Raw genomic sequence first — 24,372 nt, 5'->3', positions numbered from 1 at the left:
AGCAGTCCTGGATGCATCTGGCACCAACTAAACCAAGTAAGCTACTGCCTGAGAGATCTCAAACATTAAGGCAGCACAACTTTTCTAAATCCTGTCATTCAAAATTCCTGATCCCCTCCCATCATAAAAAGGTGATGAGTACCAGACAGCTGAAGCACGCATTCACGCATCCCTAGGTATTCGCCTTGAGTGAAGATTCGTAAGGAAAAGAATAGAAACAATTATATAAAGAATAATGTTCTTTGACACTATTTCTCCATGTTGCCTTTTCTATTACTGCAAATATTTGTCTCTGAAGATCTTTTCCTGCATGAAGAGTGAGATTTACTGTGCATGGAAACTTTACAGGTTATTACTTCAAGCTAACTACACTTTAAAACTTCATAAAAGAAGGTTATTGTAATAATTCTATATAACATTTGTACATTTTAAAATTAAGCAGCAGATTATATGCAAGATTAATAACATTTTTGTAGCTCTATAAGTATGCTCTTGTATTTTAAAATATGAAATGTATTATAGAAGTAAAATCTCTCTTATACTGAAGGATTTAGGTCCCACCAGAAAGTGCATATAAAGCAAGCCTTATCAGAAGGAAAACTGGGATCGTCTTTCAGACAGAAGTCTGTTGTATCCTGCAAAATGATGCAAACGCAAATGGAACAGTCTTGCAATTATAGCTTATAGAAATGTTACGCCATTCAGCGTAAGACATGAAGTGGGCAGTGATGCATGCCGGCATTAGATCACACACAGCTTCATTTACCATTCAAGGTAACATCCATCCAACCAGGTCTTGTGGCAAATCAGCCACAGTTATGGAATCCCCAACTTCTGCCATCACAATAAATATGAGACTGTAAAGCGGTTATTGGAGTCGACAGCATAGGAGGAGAAAAAGATGTTATGAAATGCCAGCTGATTAGCAATTGCAACAAAAACATGACAATTACTTGGACTGTTCCTTAGGTCTGTTCATCTTCATTTCCATAAGGATGTCTGTCTTTGGGTTACAGCCCACTGTTAGAGAAGCAGTTCTCAGACCTTAAGTTCTTTCCAGTGCCTTCTGCCACACCATCTTTACTAGGGACAAGATCAGGGCTTTGTCTGAGGCATGGGAGAGACATTACCACATCCTGCCTGCCTCATAGGTACAGGCCTGACAAGAGCTCAAAGGAAAAACCGGAGAACAAAACATGTTACAACAGCAATCACCTCAAATAGATAAAGCCAGAACAGAGGTTTCCTGCCATCCTTGCCTATCCTGCCAAACAGGTCAGGAGGGCTCTGATCCTTCTACAATCTTTGACCACCATTTAGGATGCTGCAGCACAAGTGTGTATGTCCTGTATGTCCCCGGGCCTGACACTAAGCTCTTACCTTCTGTTATTAAACACCGCTGCTCTATTTGTTGCTGAACTGCTGAAAAACAGACCCATCATCTACAGAACAGAGAACTGCTGCACTAACTCTGCTAGCCATGAGAGCAGCGGGTGTGGGATGCATCCCGTAACCTCGGCTGTCTCAGGGCATCACTGAGCCACGAAGTCAGAACAAGAGGGAGGAGCTGACAGCACCAGCAGCCCAGGCAGAAGTATGTTCTAGTGGTGAAACGGCTCCAAACCTTTAGGACGACCAGAAGAAAACAAGAGCTCAGTGCCCAGCTTCCAGCAGACTGTTTGTTCTCCCAAACAGATCCATTTCTGTACACCCACCCCCTGCCACTTTCCTGCCTTCACTGCATCAGGCAATTCGCTTTTGGACTTCTCATCACTCTCATTCTCAGGTGCAAGCATCGGCTGACCTCTGAATCCAATGAGCTTCCACTCTCCTGAGCACCAGCCCAGTACGAACAAATACAACCATTCACACTCTCAGACCATGCTGTTACCTCAGTGATCTCCTTACCATTCAGCAACAAACCAAACAGGGTTTTAAAGCGATGTCAATACAACATGAAAATTCAGAGGGAGGATTCAAGCCTGGAGTCCTGCTGCTCCATGCCTTCCACTCCCACACCAGCCCCAAGTCCCCTTCCCAAAGCCCCCAACCTCTCCAGCCAATTCCACAACATTAGGATCTGGATCCAACCACTGCCAATGGCACATATCACCCAAGCGAGGTCTGAGATCAGCAGGGTAAGATACTAAAACCACACTGGCTTCCTAATACAAATCCCTGCATAGGTACTGAAGACATGCCTCAGCCCTAAAGTGTGCACAAACAGTACTGCCGGGACACCAACATCCATCCCATTTATTACAAAGCCAGACTGACACACCACGCCTTCTGTCCCCATGCACAAAAACTTCTGTAAACCAGAGGTTTAGTCGCCTTTCTCCTCCTGTAGAGCACTGACATCAGGGGCTGAACCCAGGTGATTTACAGGCTGGTGTCCTGGACTTGGCACAGCTGGGCAGAAGCCTGGCTCCCGATCTCCACACTTTTTTGCCAGCAGGGGATGAGCTGAGAGCCAAGGGGTTTCTTTCCTGGAGGAGCAGCAACTGATTTATTGCCTCATGCAGTTGCAACCAGCCCCTCCAGGAACAGAGCAGGCAGCCCGATGTGTCTTTCAGCAAAATGAACCGTCCGACACCAGACCCATCCAGGTTTGTCTTCCAGCAAGAACCGAGTTCACTGTCCACGCTTTGCTATTTCTGTATTGCTCTGTCATCATCTGGGGGCACAATTAGAGACAATTTGATTGCATTTTTCCTCTAGGAGGAAAGACTCCTTCGTTAAAGTCGTGACATCCAGCAGCCGTTGGCTGATAGCCACCGTGGTCACTGGTTCTGGTACCCTGCAGCACCACCACACATACACGTAGCTCGTAGCTACTGGTGCCAACTGGGGCTATTCTGAGACAGAGGGGCAAAAGGCACGTGGCTCACAAATCAAGACAATTATCTGTTTTGAGTAATACTTTTTTCATAAAGCTACAAGATAATCCATCCAGGTAAGGCCAGAGCAGCAACCTTCATGGGGCTAACCAGTTTCACAGGGCCTTGGATAAGCATTTGAGCCAGTAACTGCTGACAGAACACTTGTAGCTGAGGCGTACATGGAAATACCTGATATAGTCAATTATAATACTTAAAATCTCATAACCACTTCTTAACTGTCCTGGGGAATTGCATGGAAAAACAAATATTTAAATTTTAAATGAAGCATTTGTTTGTTCTGTTTGAAGTGGGCTTTGTCTTTTTTTTTTTTTTTAAGTGAAGCAATTTCAAAACACATTCAAACTAAAGCATAGTATTTGGGACTGAAAGACACTTGAAAAGAAAAATACAGGATTTCCTGCATGGCCCTCCTTTCCCAGCAAACACCACTGTTTACTTTTGTAAAAAAAATGGTTTAGACAGCTAGAAGCAACTGTTTCTCCCAACAACTTAACCTCTGTACTTCAACAGACAGACAGAAGAGCTACAATGCTGATTATGGAAATAATACCATTGAAAATAATTATAGTGCTTTACAATCCATATGTACCTCTACCTGGGAAGGCTTTAAAAGCAATGCACAAAATCAACAGTGGCTCTGTGAAATCACCAAGAGTTATTGTGGTACCTCCTTACCACACAGCACGCAGTGGAAGTGTCGGGCTGAAAAACAGTTGTTTTGTTCATTGCACCTCAGGCATTGGCACACACCAATAGGGTCCAAGGTAATAGTAATAGCAGAGGGTTTTCTACAGGCTAGAAAACCTGACATTTTTTTTAAGGCAGTTCCTTTTGTCTGTCTCCGTGCCTATAGCCCACCACAACCACTTTCAGGATAAGATGGAAAGCTGCACTAAGGACATGCTCTGTTTGCCCTGGATGACTAAAGAGCTGTGCAGCTTTTGGGTAATAACGATGACTTCAGGAAGAGCAGTAAAGCAGCTCAACACCAGACTTACCTTTGAGGTTACTGAGTATAAACTCAGTGTCCAGGTGAGCATAAACTTGTTTCAGTGGTGGTGACACCAGCTTTAACAGTTGTTGGGATTCAGCAAGACTCTTCCAGACTATTCCTGAAAACCTTTAAATAAAAGAGGAACCGCGTACGGTTGTATATGTATAGAAGTACTGCTATAACAGACCATCACTCTAAAAATTGCCACCGTTTGACTGACTTGCACAGCTCAAAGCATTACTTGCACTAGAAGATCCCTGGGCATGCAAAGCTCAGCTTCAGCCCCAGTTCCCTGCTCTCCATTCCACAAGCAGCACAACACAAGGCTAAATTCTGCACTCAGCTCTGCTGTCACCATCCTCAGAGTGTGCACAGAAGGGGCAACTTTATCAAAACCAGTATTTTCTTACTATAAAAAACAATTAGGTTTTTAAATAGTCTGTTCTGTCCTCGTATACTTCCCACGGCTGCATACTTGCATTGCTTCAGCATGTCAGGCCTGTCCTCACTATTTCTGGGAACTTTTTAATCAAAGGGGGTGGAAAATTTAATCTTAGCTGGTTTTGTTACAAGTCTTGCTATTACTAGATGCTGCATTTTCTTTTATTTTGGGGAAAACGCACTATAAATACAGTTTAGGTAGGAAAGCCTGAAACTCATGTTACTGAGAGATGAATCATGCAAATGAAATTGCCAGGTAAATCTAGATGCCTGGTGCTATGTTCAGTAGTATGAGAGCGAGGGGTCTCTACACATAGCCACTTGTTATAAACATACTTCATAGTCATTTTTAAGATGGGGTGAATATTCTTACTCTTGAAGACAGTGCATAATGATTTTAATAGCAGTTGCTAACAAAATCCTCAAAGCTATATGATTTCAACCAATAAGGCAAACTATCTGCCTTCAAAGCAGCAGGAAGAAAATCAGAAGTAAATCAAGCCACAACTGTTTGGTATTTTAACATTCCCTTAAACCAAAACGAAAAAAGTCTTCTCCAAACCTACTTAATTCATTAATAATTAAGGGCTCAAGTCATTTAACTAGGTCTTCCAGCCTATAATCACACAACTATCTCCACTGTCTTCTCAGTTCGGTAAGGCAGCAGAGACCTGGCCTTCGCCTACTGACCAAATCGCTCATTCACTTCTCCAAGTGCAAGCTCAGGGTAGCTCCACATGGGCTTTATTTAAAAGCTCAACTGGAAAAGACTCAGGACAGTAATTTTTAAACTTCTCCACTGATTTCTCCCTCACTTCTCATATGGCAACAAAATGGCTACGATTTACAGTATGGAATTTCTCCACTGGGAGACACTGATGGGAAGAAAAAGTTTAAAAATTAACAGCTGACTTTGTCAGTGCAATTATTTGGGAATGTATGGCATTGGTTAATAGGCAACATCAGAATACCAGGCTCACTGGTTGATAATAAAAGGAAATACGAATTGAAGGCTAGAAGATATCTGAAAAGCTCAGCTTCAGCCTTCAGAAGAGATCAAATATGCTCAAAGTGTTACAGAAAGCAGGTCTTGCTGAGGAAGCTTATTCTGCTGTCAACCCAGTTACACTGCATGGCTTGTTAGTATCAAATTAGGAAATCAAGTTTTCTTTTACATAACTTTTACATAAGTTTTTTTTCCCCTCCATATACTAGAAGGTGCTGGATTCTGCTTTTTTTTTTGCTGGTTTTGTTGGCATGTCTGCTATTTTCCTCTAGTTTATGGTATTGGAACCACTGAAGTTTAGGAAACTGGATGGGGGACTACTATAAAGCAGCAACAAAGTGCACACTTCCGCATCATAGCAACGATTCTCAAGAATAAGTTCATACCACGTCTTTTCGTCGGCAAAGTTTCAGAAAACCAAACAGTCTCAAAGACTACCTGTGATGAAACTGAGTAATTCTGGCCATTTGCATTATTTAATGTTTTGTGTTTGCTTCTTGGCATTCTAAAGCCATGGCTGTAAGACGTTCCTAACTAAAGGTCAGGCAAGTTTTACACCCGGTGAAGCTCTCTCCCAAAATACACATTCAGGACTGCCCATCAGTAAAGGGGGAAGCTCTGAGGGCTGTCCTTCAAGGCAGAAGATTATTCCCCCGCTGAATTTCATATAAGATTTGACATAACCACCTGTAATTTTCCCCCTACTGTATAGATCACAGCCAAGTTGCAGCTGCAATGCCTGGAGCCAGATCTTCAATGCCCAGGCAGTGATAAACACTCGGCTATGAAACGAGGATATGGATAAGTACCTGAGTGGATGATGAATTCTGAACCAGAGTCGGGGTTCAAACTCCTCAGCAGGATCATGTCAGAGATCAACATCAGCTGGAAGAGACCTCAAGAAGGTCTCTAGTCTAACGTAGGCCTGAGAAAGGATTATCATAAGTCTTGAGCACGCCCATCCTACCAATAACCCTTGGCTTGCTGGACTTGGAGAAAGAAAATCAGTGATAGTACTTCACATTGGAGCAAGCGTGGCATAAGAAACTTAATGACCAGAAATGCTTCATTCTTCCTGATGAGGCCTTCTTGCTTGTCAGACTCTTCACAGATACCGTTAAAATCAAGGAAAGTGTTTTTGCATTAATAATACATTCTTAGTGACTGAGAAGCAAGGACCTTCCCTCATTATGCCAATAAAACATTCAGTACTTCTGACTTTTCTTCATAAATCCCCCAAGCAGCCATGTTCAGCAAACTAACAACTTACCTATTCAAGACTGATGGCAAATAAAGTCCATCTAAATCAGGTTTCAACATAGGGATGAAAAAAAGCTACACAGATTAAGAAAAACAGATTTCCTAGTTAGAAACACTATTCCATACTTTCCTGATTTGTTTCACACATGCTATTAAAAATAGTGAATAAAACACCTTGCTTCTGGAAGTACACATCCTGGTACGTACACAAGACACTGCAGTATTGCTCCCAGGCCTCCAGACTATTGAGCAAACAGCCATCATCTCAAGCCACAAGATCTCTTCTGAAACATGACGACACTCTAAATAGTTTAATTCAATCCTAAGGAAAAGCTGGAGCTTTCAATGTGTATCCCGCATAAATATCAAATCATAAGGTTCATCCAAACCTGGGACCTGGGAGAAGAAACTCAATGAATTAGCTCGATGATCTGTACTCTTTTCGAGTACAAAGAACACTTAGAAAAAGCAGGGAGGGATATAGGAGCTATAAAAAAAGGGAAACATCCTTGTATCACTGACAGAAAAATAGTAAATGCTTTCTTCAGTCATTTTAGCATAACAGCATTATTCAAATCTTTATATTTTGAGTGAAAGCATTAATTATTACACCCATCAGGAATATTTTTCATTGTCAATTTGCCTTTTACCATGCTAATAAACACCAAACTTTGCATGTAAAAATTAATCATGTTATCTCATTTACAGGTCAAAAGACAGACTAAAATAGTTTCTGCAATTCTCCTAAATAACCAGATTTTGCATATCAGGTTTTATGGCATATTAGAAATGAATGCAATTCAAACAGGATTTGAACAGCTGAGTAGATAGAGAGGGAAAGATAAGAGCAGATAAGAAAAACCTTGCAGTAAGCTAAGCCTTTTGAAAAAATGCTTTTAAAAAGTTTTTTGTTTTTGTTTTTTTTTAAATTTCAGGACCCTAAATGAACTAAGAATGGAACAGTTGCGTGCAGGTCATTACTCAAAGTATCCACAGATTAGGCTTCCAGCCACTGCACATATAAACAGTATGTCAGAACAACTTAATACATTAAAAGAAACATTTTAAAGTACTCCAGCATTTCATTCACGCTAAATGCGACTTCCACAGCTCCCACGTAACTCAGAAAAGTGGGGTGGAGGAATTTGTCTGCTCCTTAGGTATTTTAATAATAGCCAGATGACTAAGTCCTCCTCCCGATTTTATAATATTTAAGCCTATTTCTAGGGTCCTCTTTCCACTTTGTTTTGGTAACACGGCGGGTTGCAGGTATGAACAGGAGCACAGCCACTTCTTCCTCCTCGCTATCAGGCGTGTTGGAGCACAGCCGCTTTCTGGGGTACCATGCCCACTGCCCCCAGCATCAGCTGGGCTCCGGCCATCCTCTCATCCAGAAGCTGCCCAGGCCTACCCACAGGGTCTCAGCAGCTCCCTGCGGATGGTTAATAAAGGCACTACGGACCCAGTTATCAGCTCTTCTAGGTGGCAGCACATCGCCAAGGTTTGCTCACTAGAACATTTGCCAGTCCCACAGAGCAACCCAAGCTCTTGCCATCATGGAGCTCTCCCAGGACATGGCCATATTTGTGCTGCATTTAATGTGATTTCTAATGTCTGTGAAAGGAACAGACATTTGTTTCACTTGCTCTCTAAAATGCATTAGAGAACAGCACGCACGCAGTCGTGGCTTAGCGCCTTACACTCCTCCAGCATCTTCCAGCAGGGACCGAGTCTGAAGCAGAGGAACAAAACCTTCACAAAACCCTGCTCCAGCTGAGGTGGAAACCCAGCCTCAGAGACACGAGTACCTCTCTCTCTCCAAGTGCAGGTGTTAAGGTCAGGCAACCAAAGTGCTCCCCTGCTACACACAACACTGGTTCCCCCTGTGGAAAAGCACAGCCTGGGGCAGGGGGGTGGATAAAATACATCAGGACATTTATCCCCACCCCAAAATATATTTCCCTGTGTCAAACCTCAAGCAGCCGTTTTGAGAAGCGTTGGCCTCAGTAACACGTCCCGCACAGCACAGCACCGTGAAAGGCAGAGCGCGTACGCAGCGCCTTCCCTAATGGAAAGGGAGCCACGTGGGGAAGCTTCTGACCGACCTGATGGAGGTTCAGGTGTTCCCTGGGAAAGGAACAGTTTCGTAACAAAAGCAACTGCACCACTGCTTGGTTTCCGTCACACAGAATAAACCAAGACAACACATGTGACCCCGGTCTCCAAAGCCACCCACCTTACTACCTATTTACAAACTTTGTGTTGAAGTACGTGCCGCAGGCTCACAATAACCAGGACACCTCCAGATAACGCATGCTGTAGTACCTTTTCCATGATAAAGTACATTTGACGTCAGCACCCCAAACAGCTCCAGGCCACGAGCTACTGCTGGGCTCACCAAGATCTTTTCTTTGATCACCAAAAGAAAGCCACGAAGGTGGGAAGAGCACACAGCAATCTCCAGAACCGCCTGTTCTCACTCGCTGCCCTCTCTCCCCTTGTCCACAAAGCCTGTCTGCAATCCTGACGTTCACCGGCTCTGTTAAGTTTTGATCACAAATTCTTCAAGGTGACAACGCTGTCCTTTTGGGGCACAGGATGCAGATAGCTGCACAGAGAAAGCTGGCCATGATGCTGGATCTGGCCAAGGAGGCTTCAGGGGGTGTAGATCGATCAAACCCCCCTGCCCATTCACGTATCTGCGAAGCAGCAGGATGCAGAGACCTCAGAGCTGTTAGCCAGTCCCAGGAAGGGCAATTCCATGCTCTTGGGTAAACCAGACCTTACTAGTGTTTTTACAGAATCTCATTTAAAAGCCTGAACATTGCAAGTCTGTGAACAGCAGCATTGTGGCTTTCCTGCAAAAGCAAAAAGCCTGTTCCTAGTCTTTGCAACTAGAAAGAAAACAACTTTGATAGCACCTGCCTGGGACAGTCACTCTGCAGAGATGTCCTCTGCAGACACCTCAAAGCCCTGCTGCTTTGGGACTCTCCAGCAGAAGAGAGCTGTAAGGCCAGATCCTGTCTCCTGCCACCCAGCCTTCTGGGCAGGAGGCTGCTCTTCCCCAGGGAAAGAGGACCTGCTGCACCAGGGATACATCTCCAGGCCAACACCACAACCAGCAGGGCAGGACCATGGCTCAGAAGACTGACAGGAGCACACCCAGATGCCAGCGGGGCAGCCAGCAATCTTGCTTTAGCTTTGCTGTCCCAGCAGACCAGCCACATGGCTGACAAGAATGAGTCCTCCTGCATTTCCCAGCCACCAGTATGCATCCAGTGCTGCCAGCAGCCTGCCCTGCACAAGCCCTCTCCACGGGAGGAGAGGGCACCGAAAACTGGCTGGGCCCTGGCAGAAGGTGGGCAGCGTACCCCTGCTCCCCATGCAGCACACACAAGTCCTCATCCCCACCTCAGACAAGGTACAAGGGATGACATTTCTCTCTCACTGCAAGAAAGGGATTTCCTTACATCTCCACTGCTAGAGAAAAGGGTAGAGGAGCTTTGGACGAAGGAGGGCTCCCTGCAGCAAGGCTCCTGCAGTCCGCCCCCGCTCCGTCCCGAAGCCTAGGGCCATGCAGCTCGACTCTTGCTCGGCTGATTTCTTCCCCAGCCTCCGAGTCCGAACAGCACCGTGTGATGCTCCCTTCCCTGCTACACGTCTTTCTGACTGACAGAAGAACCTGGCAAGGGACCAAGTATTCTTTAACCTCCACATTAACTATTGTTAGCTTTGGCAAAGCCCAGCTCCCGGGATGCCGCGAGCGGTATCGCTTACTGCTGCAGCCCGCAGGAACTGCTGTAGCGGCGAGATTCAGGGAACAGGGATCAGGTAGCAGATGCACAAACACAGCGCTCACCCACAGCGTCCTCCCTCCCCCATCACCTACAGAGCTTCGGGAGCAGCTACAACTCTTAAGCTCCTCTCTGCTGGACAAGGTTCGGGGACTGTGAACAAGCAGAACCGAGCCCGTTACAGAAGCTCAAAGTTAGATGAGGCCAAGCGTTACTTCCAGGCCACTCGGATGTGCTGGTAGCATTGCAGATTCACAGAGGGCAGCAATTATTTATCCTTTTGTACACTGGGGGAGGTCAAAACGTTTGTCCCTGGGTTTGACTGTTAGACAGAGGCACAGGCTGCTCCACCACCTCCCTCTCCAGCCCATGGCAGGACCCCCTTGCCTGCACTCTTATTGCAACAGCCCAAGAGACTGCAAAGCCCTTAGTCCTGCCGTCGCTGCACAAAGCCCAGGGTGCATCCATCTCCGTCGTTCCCAACCCGCCCAACCACCACAATCAGCTCCAGCGGCTCTGAGCAGCTCCAGAGATGAGCCTCCAGCCCCCTTTTTACAGAGGCTTTTTTTTTTTTTTGCAAAGCTTCGGCACCGGCCACATCCAGGCAGCCAAGTTGTCCTGGGATGGCAAATCCCAGGCAGGAACATCCACAAAAATCACTAGGCACAGCTGAATTCAGGGCCCAGAAGGGAGGTGTTGGTTTTACCACCACATGCTCTTTTATAGCACATGCTCTTTACCAGTACCTGCACAAAGCTGAATTTGGACGTTCTAAGACTTGCACTGGGGAGGTCTGTGGGGTGCGAGAGGGCTGCAGGAGGAAACATTCAAAAGCACGGGATGACTTCAGAGAAACGCCTTATCAGGGAGTACACAAGCAGCGGTCTCCTAACAAGGCTTGCAATGCAGAGGCTTGCTTAATAACGTACACAAAATGTAAACAAGTCCCTAGCAAGGCAATGCAGTTGCAGGTCCATCTAAGGTCAGTCACAAAAGCTCAGGATGTGAAAGGACTGGGCTGGCTTGTACCTTCCCTCTGGGGAGGCAGCCTGCATTGTGCCTCGCTACCCAAGTACACAACTTCAGCCCATTAGATCTGTGCACCGCAGGCCTTCCCGTGCTGCTCCGCCATGAAGGGAGTTTCAAGAATTACTTCAGTGCCAATACAACTGGACCCCTATCACGAACAGACTACCTGCCTTCTCATTTTTCCATTGAGATGCCAAAGTTGCTGGCATACCTCCTTTAAAGCCATCTCTGCTTTGGACCTGTCCCATTCTGGTGGCATGATTTCTGCCAGGGTTGCTCTGAAGAGCCGTCTTCTCTGCCTAGGTAAATCAAACCCACAGAGGATGTTTCCCACCTCTACCCCAACACAGAAAACCTCTAGTAAGTGCAAACTGCTAAAACATTTTGGAAAACCTAACAGGATGACTCTTAGGGTTGTCTCGCCACCAGTAGCCCTTCCACCAAAGCCAAAAGCCCAGGAGCAGAGCACCATGGAGCCTGTCTTGCAACCAACAAACACCAGTACCAGCAGCCCAAAAGGCTGCCTTGCCCAGCTGCTCGTTCCCAACTCAGGCAGCGATTGCATCGTAACAGATCGGTTTGCACAAGACAGGAATCAGGTGGCTCTCTACCAGGTGCTGCTTTTGTCACCAGCTAGCTGGATCCTTTTCCTTTGATTTCATCGCAGATGTTACCTTCCCGTCCCCTGCACAACTCCTCTGGTTGCGTGAGCTCCATCAGAAGTTCCAGAAAGCTTTTTGCCTGCATGTGCAGCACATGACAGGGCACATAATGTGCTATTGTGAAGTCACAGTCTACTCGCTTCGCATCAAGGCATGCACCAGTAGGACATACAAAAAGCTAAAGGTGTCCCATCTCGGGTTAACTGTGAAAAGAGTGTCGGCAGCCAAAAAAGAAACCAAGACTAGCCTGACTGCTATGAGCTTTTGATCTAAATCAAGTCTTTGCAGATGCATTTAAAACAAAAACTTACCTGTCCTCAAGCCCTACTAATTCCATTGATTACTGCTCACAAGAAACTGTACTTTGTAGGACATGCTGCCTCCATATGATTGAAATAGCTTTCCTTAATCAGCATATAATCAGATATTCCCACACAGGAGAACTATAGCCCTGATTGACAAGATAGTTACAAAAATAAACCTGAGGTTTAAATATAGCTTGCTCAGCTCCCTGGAAGGTATGTACTATTGTGTTATACAAGTCTACCATCATTTTCCTTGAATTAATATAGCCCATATTCCCCCGCTGCCTTGATATCTATCAATTAAGCAGCTACCGGAGTTGAGTTATAGAGGAGAGCTGGCAGCTAGGGTTAGGTGGGAATGGCAGCTGGCCTTGTCACTGCGTGGACTGACTTACCATCAATATTTCATCGGCAATTAACATTTACAGATTTCGAGTTCCCGTACCAGTTGAACGTGTGATGTCTGATGCAACTGTAGAGGTAGGTAGGTAAATAAACGTGCAGGACTACACAGCTACGTGCAGAAAAATACACATCCTTTCGTGTGGGGCACATACGCCTGGGTTGGATCCATGTCTCTGCACGCAAACACGAAGCTCGGCAGGCGATATTTAACGATTCCCTCTTCCTAAGGTGGACAGTTCAATAGCACAGTACTCGGTGCATTTCTTCCGATCTATCAGGATGTTCTGATGTGTTAAATATGCAGCGTAATGAGGGCAGAGCTCTATAGCCCCGCTCTTCCCATCTCCGAAAAAAAACCAAACCTGGGGTATTTTTAAAAGCCATCCAAATTACGAAACGCTCTTAAAAAATCTCTTAAAAACATCCCCGCCGCTGCCCGAGCACGGAACACGGGACAGACCTCCTGTTTATTATGCAAATCCCCGGCATTAAGAAAACAAATCGCCAACTACCAGCTGGCTCGCCCTCCGCGCAAAGAAACCGGGAGCAAACGGCGCCCTTCGCCGCGCTGCCCCACCTCGGGAGGCACCGACACCCCCCGGGGGGGGGACACGGCGCCTTCCCCGGGCCCCCTTCCCCACCGCTGCTGCAGTGGCACGGCTCGGCACGGCACGGCTCGGCACGGCTCCCGGCAGCTCCCAGCCCCGTTCCGCGCCCGGAGCCCGGCCCCTGCGGTGCTCTCCCCGCCGCCCCCCCGGCACCCACCTTTGCCTTCCATCTCGGAGCCCTGCTGCGAAGCGTCCGGGGGCAGTCTCCGGCGGCCGCTCTCCCTTCCTCACCCCGCAGCCCGGAGCCTGCTCCGCGGTGGGGACGGCGCCGTCACAGCCTGGGAGCTGCAAGCAAGCAAGCAGCGGGGGGGGGGAGGGATGAAGAGGAGGAGGAGGAGGAGGAAGGCCGGGAGGCCGGGCTGCGGGGCGCTGCGCGTTACCTGGGCGCCGGGCGGGCGCTGTCCGTGGCGGAGCGGTGCTGGCGCTGCCGCTGCGGGGGCGAGAGGCTCCGCCGCCCGCCGCGCTGCCGGGGGCCGCCCGCATGCGCGCCCCGCCCGCCGCCCGCCTCCGCCGCCCGCACCGCGGCAGCGCCGGGCACGGCTGCGGGGGGGGTCGGGGGAGAGCCCCCCGCCGCCGGGGGATGCGGAGTGGGGCCGCGCCCCCCGCCCTTCCTTCCCCGCTCGGCTGGGGAGGGGGTGGGGGGGGGAAGCAGCAGCCCGGGGCACGGCATCGGTTGAATTCCCGCAGGTCCGTGGGCAGGGGGGACCCCCTGAAGTGCCCCGCTCGGGTGGGGGATAGCGCCCTGCTCGCCCCCAAAGGAGAAGCCAAGCCGAGCCCGCAGCGCCCACAGACATGGAGAGGTTCCCGGGGAAGCCCAGCCTCAGGTTAAGGCCTGCCCTGGGTATGGATTTGGGAGATTAATTATGCTGATTCATAAAACGTCCACCTTACGGATTTGAGTTTTTGCATCCACCACTGGATTTTGTTCTCCCTTCGCTTACTAGTGAGCAGCCCTCCGCTAACACATTGATAAAACATTCGTACCGGGATCAAGTCACCTCTACATAGACAGTAGGTTGTCGCCTTAAGTTTGTCCCTACAAGGAAGTTCCTCCAAACCTGGAATTACTCCTCTATTATTCTCAATTTCCCCCCCACACTTTTCTACTTGAACAGGGATCGTAAAACACAGTTCTGGGCTTCATTTTATGAGCTGCGTTACTGAAAAAGCATTGGAGAGCATCCCCTCTGCGTGCTGGGAGCTGCACATGGAGGATAGATGGTTCCTGTACTATGTACGTTCCTAAATAAAGGAGCAATTATTCCTCTCTCCTGCCCTTTCCTAATACAAACTGGTGGTTGTGTTCACCTTCTCACCTGCATGCCCAATACTGGCAAACCAAAGTCAACGGTCCCAGAGGCTTTCCCAAGCACCTCATCCCAAGCTACCATAGCCCATTGAGAAGAACATCTCATCTATTCCAGGACTCAATATTCAGGCTTTCTGGGTGAGCAGAGTCCAAATACATCAGAGAACTGACAAAGCACAATTACCTTAATTTGACTTTCTAATCAAATCAAAATTTCTACTGTTTTATAAGTTTTTAATTTACTGATGGACTCCTACTTCCCCATTGCTGTCTTTACCCACCACAGATACCAAACTGACCAGACTACATTTGCGGGGTCAACCCGTGTGCTTTCCAAAAAGCGATGAGGGAATGGGTCTTTCATAGCCTATTATTCCTTATCAGTGTTCCAACGTGCAATCAGAATACACACCAGAGTGCTCAAGAGCTCCTCAGCCAGTTTTTAAAACTCTGAATCAAATGATCAGCTCCCACAAACTAAAACCAGCCAGCCAAAGGCTGGAGGAGCAGACTTGTAGTGACTTTGTACATTGGTGTGAATCTTGATCAACCAAGAGACAGAACCACGCGGTAGGAAAATGGACTGAGGTGAAGGGAGAAGTTGTTCAGAGACCACGCGCAGCACAGGAGAGGGAATACAGCCAGGGAGCCAGGCGGCTCTCGGAGGACGTTAAGGTTCCTGGCACCAAGAACAACTTTCACAGGAAGAAGTGAGGGCAAAGGGACACCGTAACTGGTAGGGTATGGCTGGGCTAGTCACCAACAACTTGTTCTGAGGCAGCATTTGCAGTATCAGGTGCTGGACCAAGGAAGCAAAAGACTTTTCAAAGCTGTATGCTCCCTGGAAAGCCAACAGCCAGCAAATTCAGCTTGGCAGGAAAAGCTGGGGAGCTTTTTCCAGTGTCCTGAAAAGGAGACCTGTAACATGCTCTCCATGTGCAAAGACTGGTTGCTTTTGTTTAGGTTTTGTTTTCATCATGGAGCTCCTCTTGACATAAACAGACTTGAATTAGGACTCACTCTTGGGCAGTGATGCAAAACAGAACATTTGTCAGTTTTTATTTTGTTTTTGAACTCCGAAGCCTTTCCTCTTTTGACATAACAGGTAGGAGCAGAGTTGTGCAGAACACGCAGCCCCACCAGTCCACACATTCATGCTCAATCACAGCTTATCAGATCTTTGTGGATCACATCTGGGATATCACAACCTCCCTTCCTGTTCACGAAACCATTACCAAGCCTTAAGATTTACATTCTTAAAACCAAAAAACAGAAAAAAGGGAGAAGCCCTCCTATGTAGAACAGTTGCACCCCTTGAAGGCTCCTCTCCTCAGTTTGAAGCAGCAAATTCGGGGAACAAATCTGGTGGCTATATCCAACTGCCATTCACAGATAGTCTTTCAAACTACTTCCCACTAGAAATGAACATAATATTGCCTGTACTGTTCTCTGCATTTCAACTGCAGCCTACATTAAAGTCTCAGAAAGGTTGGACTAGCTCAAGTTAGATCACATTACTGTTCCTCCTCTAGCATCTCAGGAAAGTCAGATCTGTTTCTACCGTGGCTTTCCAAGTAAGCAAGCATCAAATAAAGATACATGCGTTAACAACATCTCAGTAACACAGCAAGTTGTTCTCTGAACCACAGAAAGATCGAGCACTGCGGCACTCAGGAGAGGCAGGTGTGCTGACCCCAGACCCCTTCCCACCCGCACCTTTTGAGCCAAGGTAGGAGAGCTTCTAGAGCACCGCTCTCCTGTATTGAGTCCACGGCATTGCCAGCAGCATTTCCCTTTCTTGTTATCTGTTTTCCTCTCATGCTCAAGCTTTGGGAGTAGACTGGAATCGTGGTACAAACAAGGAGGTTGCTCAGTCCAAGCACAGGCCACCCTGTGCAGATCCCATCTTCATAGTGCCCTGGTGTGTCCCTGGCTCATGCCATGGCAAGGGAATTGTGGTTGGAAAAGGCAGAGTTATTCACCCTTGAGGTACAGGATGGGGTGTGTGGAGGTGAGGCTTCTACGTGGCAGAGGAAACCTCAGCCTGGACAGATGAAAAGGGACTCGACCAGGGCTCAGCTTTGCTGCTCCCCCATGGTGCTCCACAGCTGGAAGCATTGCCTCTGGGCCCCAGGAACCCACTGCTTTCCCCACTGATGGGGGCACAGCCTGCCACTTCTGCCTGCCCCCTCTCTGCACCGGCTAGGTTAGGAGCTCCCCTGAGCACAGACACAACAAGGCCAAGCGGCCATTTCGACACTGCTGCAGACAGTAAGCCCGTGTGATGATCATACATGGTGTCCCAGCTGCTGCTGTTCCTGCCCATCTGCTCCCCTGGCACCGTGCCTCCTTCTCCAGAGGGAGCCTCCATTGGCGAGGGCACAGGCATCAGCCAAACCAGGAGGTCGTGCCTGAAGCCGTGCACGTGCTCTTGTGTCTGCACGGGGCACTTCTACGGGAGGGTGGATGCGCCAGGAAGGAGCAGACCACCAGTGGTGGGATTTCATCTGCTCACTGCCAGTTTCTGGTGATGACCACCTAAAAAGGGCAGCAAACCCAGGCACAGAGGCACTAAGGCAATGGCTGGGGACAGCTTCTGTACTGAGCACTACACAACACAGCTGGCCATCAGCCTGCTTCAGTTCTACGCTTTGATTGCCAGAGAGAATCCAGGTGCCAATGACACAACGGGTTCCCAAAGTGCCCAGAAGCCAACCTCAGCATCCAGATCAGACAGATTCCTGCTGCTATCACTGCTGGTCACAGAAAGGCACTTGCCCTGCCCAGAGACCCTGAAGATGAGGAACAGTTCAGCCAAAAAGCAGCTGCACTGAGTTCTGACCAAGGAGGTAGAATAACTGCTTGCCTCCATGGTCAGCATGGGCCTAACCTCGAAACCAGTGCACCCCTTGAGGAATGGGGAGCAGGGCTCAGCCATGTGCTTCTGGAAATCCCATTTTCTGTAGCATCTGTTCCCCCAAAATGATAGGCATCATTAGCTAACTGCCATCATTAGCCAGTAGAAGACTCCTTTAGGACAGAAAATAAGACTGCTCCATTACCACACCAGTCTCAGAAGACATCCAAGGACTATGAGCAGTGCTCCGAAAAGCACAAGCCAAAAGAGCAGGTTGCAAGAAAATAGGCTGGGACACTGCAACAGCAGGCAGGACCTCGGGTGCTACTGAGATAAGGAGTGGGGCAGGGGAAGAGGAGGAGTAAACAGAGAGCAGAAGCTGTTATCAAAGAAAATAAGTATTTACAAAGTACAAAAAAATGTTCTACAACCTGCCATCCATCACCTTGTGATGATGTACACAGCTTCTGATTGTGAACAAGAAACACCATCACCAGCTGAGGTCACTTCCTCACATCACCCAAGTAATTGCTGCACGCAGAGTGCAAGCGCATTAGGAGCTGGTGTGTGGAATAGAGACTAAAGCATGCCACAATCTTTGAGCAAGTGCAGTTTAATTACATAAAACTGCTGATCAGACGTTGAGATTGATCAGACAGTATTGTATTAGTAAAGCAGAAAGCACTAAAAGCCACAGAGGTACCAAAACAAGGGAGCAGTTTTGCAGTTACATGCAACTGAAGTCTAAAATCACCGTGGAAGAAAATCAGGAAGGTAACCAGCCTTTTACTGGCTCACAAGAAGGTCCTTCCAAGCACCAGCACTGGGCTGGGAGAATACCACCAGCTTTCTACTGCTGTTCTTTATAAGTATCCTTAGATGGATGTTTGCATCAGTTTGTTCAAACACTGAATTCAAAGACTAGATGTTTGATTCACCAGGCTATTAAAAAAGTCACAAGAAAGGTCAGATAAAAAGTCCTAGGATTTGTGCATCAAAACTCCCTTAGAAGTGCAGAAGTATATTGGAACACACCAGCCCATTCAGCAAGCAGCTCCCCAGAACATAACTTGAGAACTCCCCCCCAGCTTTTTCTGTCTTGCCAGGCTGGGAAAAAGGCAGGGCGTTAGATAGCCACCCGGAAGAAACCCTAGCACCATTAACAGGAGTCTTGGTGTTGACTTTAATGGTAGCTGGATCTGACCCAAACTCCTCAACTCCAAAATGTCATTTTCTGGGAGGGACTGAGCATCCTGAGCTCCTCAGAGCCCAGGGAAGCTGCTGGTTGTTCCCCATCCTTGCAGAAAGTGCTTTCAGTGCCAGCTCCTGGGCCCTCTGAGCCCCACCACGGACTTCTGGTTATTCAGTTTAGTAAATACCTGGGTCACCTCCTCTGCCAGCTGTGGGCAGAGAGCTTTCAGAAGTCAGGTTATTATACCATTATAGAAGCTTAAGGCTTTCATGCAAAAAAAAGTAAATATGAAAATAAGCTGCTCAATGGAGCCACTTAAGCATTAGCCCCTTTTTGACTTAATTGAAAAAGGTAATTACATCCATTCAGCATGCTTTGCACAAGAAAAAGGAGGCTTTTCAGAGCAGAGGCAGGAAGGAGCTTCCTGCTGGCAGCTCACCTGTGGCAGCAGCAGGCAGCCTGCCCTCCTAAGAGCCAAGTGCGAGGATGCTTGCAGGGGATGGACTATTTATCTTAAAATCCTATTACCTATTTGCCTGCTCCTGTTTCCTACAATAAAAAGCTATTAGCTCATCACTACTCTTCAGCCATCAAGGCTGAGCAACATTCATATCCTTTATATGCTATTACAAGACATCACTGCAGACTGACCTCTGCTGAGGCCCAGCTCCCAGCAGGCAATTTCTTTGCCTTATTCCTACCATGTAACAACTGTTTCTAGAGCACTGAACTCTGCCCTCTGACCCTGCAGTCCTGTGAGGTGCACACCAAGAAGACTATTTGGTACCCACCAAAATCCTGAGCAGTTGCCAGACCTTCCCAGCGTCACTGAGGTAGGGAACAGGCAGAGCCTCGGGCACAAGAAGTCGCCTTCTATCGAGATCCAATGCTTTTTCCACTTGCCTGTGTTTACCCTGCTCATTTTCATCATTTTCCGGAATGTTACATTCAAACAAACGCAACCAAACCTGCAGAACCAAGACCAGCAGCATTAGTGTATTCACAGTGCAGCTTTCCCCTGCCTCAGGGAATCAGATCTTGCTGCGATAGCTCGGGCTGAAACCCATAGTTTATCCAAATACAAAAGGCAGAAAAATGGTGTATCCAAATACAAAAGGCAGAAAGAATAAAAAGTGCTGCATGATACCAGCACCTCTGGCAGCCATTTGACCTGACCACTAGAGCTTGAGTTCCTCTTGGCAGATACCATGGAAAGAGCATTGACAACAGCAGCAAAATTCAATTAGGAGACAGATATGCAATAGGAAACAAAGAAAAGGACTGAAGGAAGAAGAATGACAAAAGCTGACGGTAATGCTAATTAAACTAATACACTCAGCTGCAAAACGGGAAGACAGACCAACCTTAGGTGTGAAGTTACTTATCTCTGCATTAGTTGCCCAGGCAGTGACACAAATTTTAAGCACTTGAACAGCCATGGTAAAGGCAGAACCCATTCACATGCTCAACCTGAAGTACAGACTCATGCATTTTGCTTGACTAGCACCTACACTCCTAGCGGGGAAAATAGAAGTGGAAAAAAGCTGCATCAGTCCTCCCCAAAATCAAACCCACAAGAATGGGCAGCATGCAGGGTTCTTCCATCCCTGACGTGAAGGGTTGTAAGGTTTGCAGGAAGACTTGATCCCTGAAGGGAACATTGTTAGCTCTAGCTTGCCTGGTGAAGCCAAGCTCCAACCCCATTTTAACCTCCTGGCACCAGCACCCAGCCCATCTAGCACCAAGAAGCAACGCTGCTTTCCTAAGAGTGGGTTGCTCTCTGTTCCTACATCCTCTCGGTGGGATATAAGGTGTGCAGTGAGAACACTAGACCTTGTGACTTGGTTAGAGCTGCAAGGACAATCCTTTTCCCCTGGAGGAAGGGGGTCTGTCACCAACAGGAAAGCACCAGTCATGCACAGAACACGCCCAAAGGCTGTAAAGTTTAGCAAACCCTAGTTTTCAGTCAGTTCTATATCCAGAAAGGGACTTCACCTGCCTCCTGTCCCCAAATCCACTGGACACTAAGCATAAACACTCTTCAGTGGGTTATTTCATAAAGTCTGCCAGGATACTGCATGTGTCTGCTCTTCTCTGCAGAGGTTTTTCTTATAGAAAAGCTTGGTTGGCTTGTTTGCTTAGCTTGTATACATAAATAGCAATTTCTTTAAGCCTTGCTTTCATTGATTGATGGGATCTCACTGTTTTCATCCCAGAAGCTTTGGGCTGCAACCAACCCAAACAGTATGAAAATCAGCATGCCTGAGCCTGAAAGTATGAGCAGCATCTGGAAGATGTTGCTTGCTGCCCCCTTGCCAGCTGTGGCCACGGCATAGCCAGGAGATGGATGCAGGGGATTCAGCTACATCCCCACCCACACGACCAAACCACACACATTCACCACATGGTCTGCAAAATACAGCTGCTTAAAAACTGGCAGGGACTCAGCCCTACCTGGTGAGTACGTCCCCTTCCATGGGTGGATGAGACACAGCAACCTAGCTATAGTATTTTCTTAACATTGCAGCATCATCTTCTAGAGACAGCGAAATATAAGTGTGGAAAGTCTCAGGTTCAAATTTGACAGTAAACCCAGCTGCAAGATACCAAAAACCTGTTCACTCTCCAGCACTTCTCCACCTCTGCTCTTGTTGCAAGCTTTTCAGCAAAGGTTAACACAAGGTTTTGAGGTTGTGGGCAGTGTCTGTAACCTGCTGCTGGTTGGATAGTCAAATGGACTGCGGCAAGCATAGAGCTTTGAGGTAGAAGCACACGCACCGGTACATATTCTTCCTTTATTCTACAGAGTCCAACATACGTTAAGTTTTTATATTTTTTCCCCATCATGAAGAGCTGTCCAGGTGGGGTTTCAGAGGTCAATTCAAGAACCAAGTCCAGAAAGCACTCAGCTTACACCCATGTAGGATCAGACTCACGTTCTTCTTCCCATCCTCCGACCTTACCCTTGAAGATCCTGCTCTGGCCCAGAAGCCCTAGGAAGGCAGATTTTTAGCTGTGTCACAGTATTACACACATCTGGTATGTAAACCATAGCTGGCAGAACAGCCAGGTCAGAGGATATGTCAAGGTGCAGTTTTGCCTCGGCCTGCCCCAGCCATGCCCAAAGCTGACCTCCATGTGCTTCAGGAGTCAGAACAGGCTCTCCACTGCTCCTTCCCTCCAAAGCTCACTCTTGGGATCTCATTTTCTGCAGCACGCAGAACTAATCTTCCCTCCTCTGCATTTCTAGAGCCCTTTTCTTAGCTCTTTGTTCAGAGAAAAGGGAATTCCTCTTCCTTAGTCAAAGTGACTATTTTCCACAACTAGAACACCAGAACCAAGCAGCTTCTTCACACAGCACTACGAGGACATTCCTCTCTTGTCAGAGGAGCAGCTGTGCAGAGGATGAATGGTGAGAAGAAAATCAGCTCCTTGGGCAGTTTTTACAGTATATGCTGCATTAGCCATTGGATTGAATTGAGGTGAACGCTAGGGACACAGCAAGAAGGCCTTGGAGAAGTCCTGCACTCATCCTGCAGAGGTATGTTGAAGGCATGTACCAGCTAGCAATGCAGAAATGCCAACTACAAGAGATTTTCCTGAGCTAGGGAAAGGACCCCCTGGAAGTAACATTCTGGATGGAGAGGAGCAGCCCGAGGTCATCCCCAGCAGGGGAGGAGGCGTGGGGAAGTAATGGAAAAGATGCCAGGGAGGGCTGGTGTGGGAAAGGGGGACTTCTGCAGAGCGTGCGTGAAAGTAGCCACAGCTTGGGAAGCCACTGACATCTCCAAGGCAAGTGACACACAGCTTGAGGGGCTAATGGCAACGTCCACTGCCACTGGGAAAGCAGGAATCAAAAATGAGGGAAAAAACGAAGAGTTCTGATCTAGACCAAGCAGATAGCTGAACTGGCATAGAAATCTTCAGGCTAGACCTGTCTCCTCCTGTCTCAGCCTGAGAAGAGATGACAAAATACCTACAAAAGACAATTTACTGCTCGGATGAAGTCAAATGAGATGTAAAGGGAGGAGAGGAAGGGCCCAGAGACAGACTGATGTGGGACACTTGCACAAATTTGGATTGAAAAGGGCCAAAGCACAGCATCTTCCAGGGGACTTTGTGGAAGACAGTCTAGAGAGGGAAGGGAAGAGCTGAGAAGTGTCCCAGGCTGCACGAGTAGGACATCAGGGGACAGAAGGGCCGGCTCTGATGAAGGCATTTAGCAAGTCAAGGTGCAGAGACAGGCTGTATTTAGAGAAACATGTGGGGGCTTGAACAGCAAGCTTGTTTGGTAAGGAAGCGCTGCCAGAAGAGAGGGTGGGCTGAAGGGGAAGAATAACAGCATGGATAGGAATAGATACAGGGAGTCTGGGAAATGGGAGAGGGTGCCTGCGCTCATATCCAGGAGACAGGGAGGAAAAAGGAGAGCACATCATCTTGCACGTCTTAAAAGCAGAAGAGATTTTGGTCAGAAAAAGAAATGAAGGCAGAGGAAGGAGGTTTGGAGTGACTCAAGGTGGCAGGAAGCCAGCTGCAGCTGAATCCCATGCCAGCAAGCAAGCTGGAGAAGGAAAACTATTTAGTCAGCAAGGTGGCAGAACTGGAAAAGTTTAGCGCATTCAGCATGGCAGTGGAGTTTGAAACCCTCTGAGTAACAGAAGCAGAGGAAGCCAAGGCTGGAATGAACCAGGACTGGGCTTCAACAGGCTCCACACTGCACTGGGGTGAGAAAGCGAGAGGGTCGGGGTGAAGAGGGACCAGCAGGAGCAACCAAGAGGACAGACAGCAAACAGAAAAGATGCAACATCAAGGCTGGGTGCAGCATAAACACTGAATGATGGCACATGCAGTAAACTGGCAGCAGCAAAAAAAATAGAAAGAGCAAGTGGGAAAGCAACAGGGTTGTTTTCCTGTGGGATGTTTTCCTGCCAGCACCAAGAAAGCACGAACTGACAAACATCTCCAGAATGAAAGCATCTGCTGGAAACACCTACTGCCCGATCCTGAAAATTCACCGTGTCATGAACATCCAAGAAGTGCAGCAACATAGCACTCAGGGTGCCACCTCCCGGGGCCAGCAGCGGGCAGGGGTCACACTGAACTGAACCCCCCTGGCCCTGGTGCTTCAGGCTGCGAGGCAGCCCTGCAGCCTGGGAGCTGCAGCTAAAACACCTCCCCAGCTCCCGGCCGCAGCCTCCCACAGGCACTGCAATCCTGGCACCTGCACGCAGGCACCAGCCGTGCTCACCACATGGAGGAAAGCTCTGGCCTCCCTGCCCAGCACCCAGCCGTGCCATCGCCACCTGATACTCCTCTCCCTTCCTGCAGCACCCACCCTCTCCCTTGGTTTTTCGTTCCTCCTTTTTTCAGGTTTTCTGCTCAGCCCTGTGCTGGAGCAGGCTCCCTCCCCAGACAAGGCTGAGCGCTCGCCCGGTCTCGCTGGTGTCCCCTGCTTCCTCCAGCACCAAGGCACAGGGGGCACACGCCGCCCCTGCTCAGCCCCCCGGCAGTGCCCACGAAATGCCATCCCTCCGTGCCTGCAGCCTCCCGAGGCCACGCGAGGCTGTGTACCTACCTCTGCCCTCTCCTGGCTGGAACAAGAAATGG

General features: G+C 48.1%; 1 protein-coding gene and 2 long non-coding RNA genes across 7 annotated transcripts in view; 1 reads left to right on the top strand and 2 right to left on the bottom strand.

Annotated features, from left to right (window-relative positions):
• The window catches only part of FGF12 (fibroblast growth factor 12), a 227,292-nt gene that overhangs the window by 197,319 nt on the left and 5,601 nt on the right, over positions 1-24,372 (bottom strand). Inside the window, exons 1-2 of one of the 5 annotated variants that reach the window (XM_067002498.1) lie at positions 13,788-13,897; positions 13,565-13,692 (exon numbers count right to left, since the gene is read on the bottom strand). The exons of 1 other annotated variant lie outside the window; for it this stretch is intronic. In XM_067002498.1, the coding sequence (XP_066858599.1) occupies positions 13,565-13,577 (13 nt within the window). In that variant the 5' untranslated portion in view covers positions 13,578-13,692; positions 13,788-13,897. Of the gene's footprint in view, positions 1-12,101; positions 12,125-13,564; positions 13,738-13,787; positions 13,898-24,372 lie in introns of those variants that run through there. 3 more of the 5 variants (XM_067002500.1, XM_067002499.1, XM_067002497.1) reach the window with 3 other exon arrangements.
• LOC136791456 (uncharacterized) lies at positions 1,136-6,348 on the bottom strand. The gene is made up of 3 exons (XR_010833586.1): positions 6,154-6,348; positions 3,902-4,023; positions 1,136-2,677 (listed from the first exon to the last, which is right to left on the bottom strand). It is a non-coding gene; the product is annotated as an uncharacterized lncRNA (long non-coding RNA).
• Positions 12,326-15,660, top strand: LOC106047600 (uncharacterized). Its single transcript, XR_001213867.3, has 3 exons — positions 12,326-12,607; positions 12,823-12,874; positions 14,523-15,660. It is a non-coding gene; the product is annotated as an uncharacterized lncRNA (long non-coding RNA).

This window comes from Anser cygnoides, chromosome 9 (genome assembly GCF_040182565.1).
Source record: "Anser cygnoides isolate HZ-2024a breed goose chromosome 9, Taihu_goose_T2T_genome, whole genome shotgun sequence".
NCBI lineage: Eukaryota > Metazoa > Chordata > Aves > Anseriformes > Anatidae > Anser > Anser cygnoides.
The sequence above is the reverse complement of the archived record's forward strand: the minus strand, read 5'-3'. Positions and strand labels throughout refer to the sequence as shown.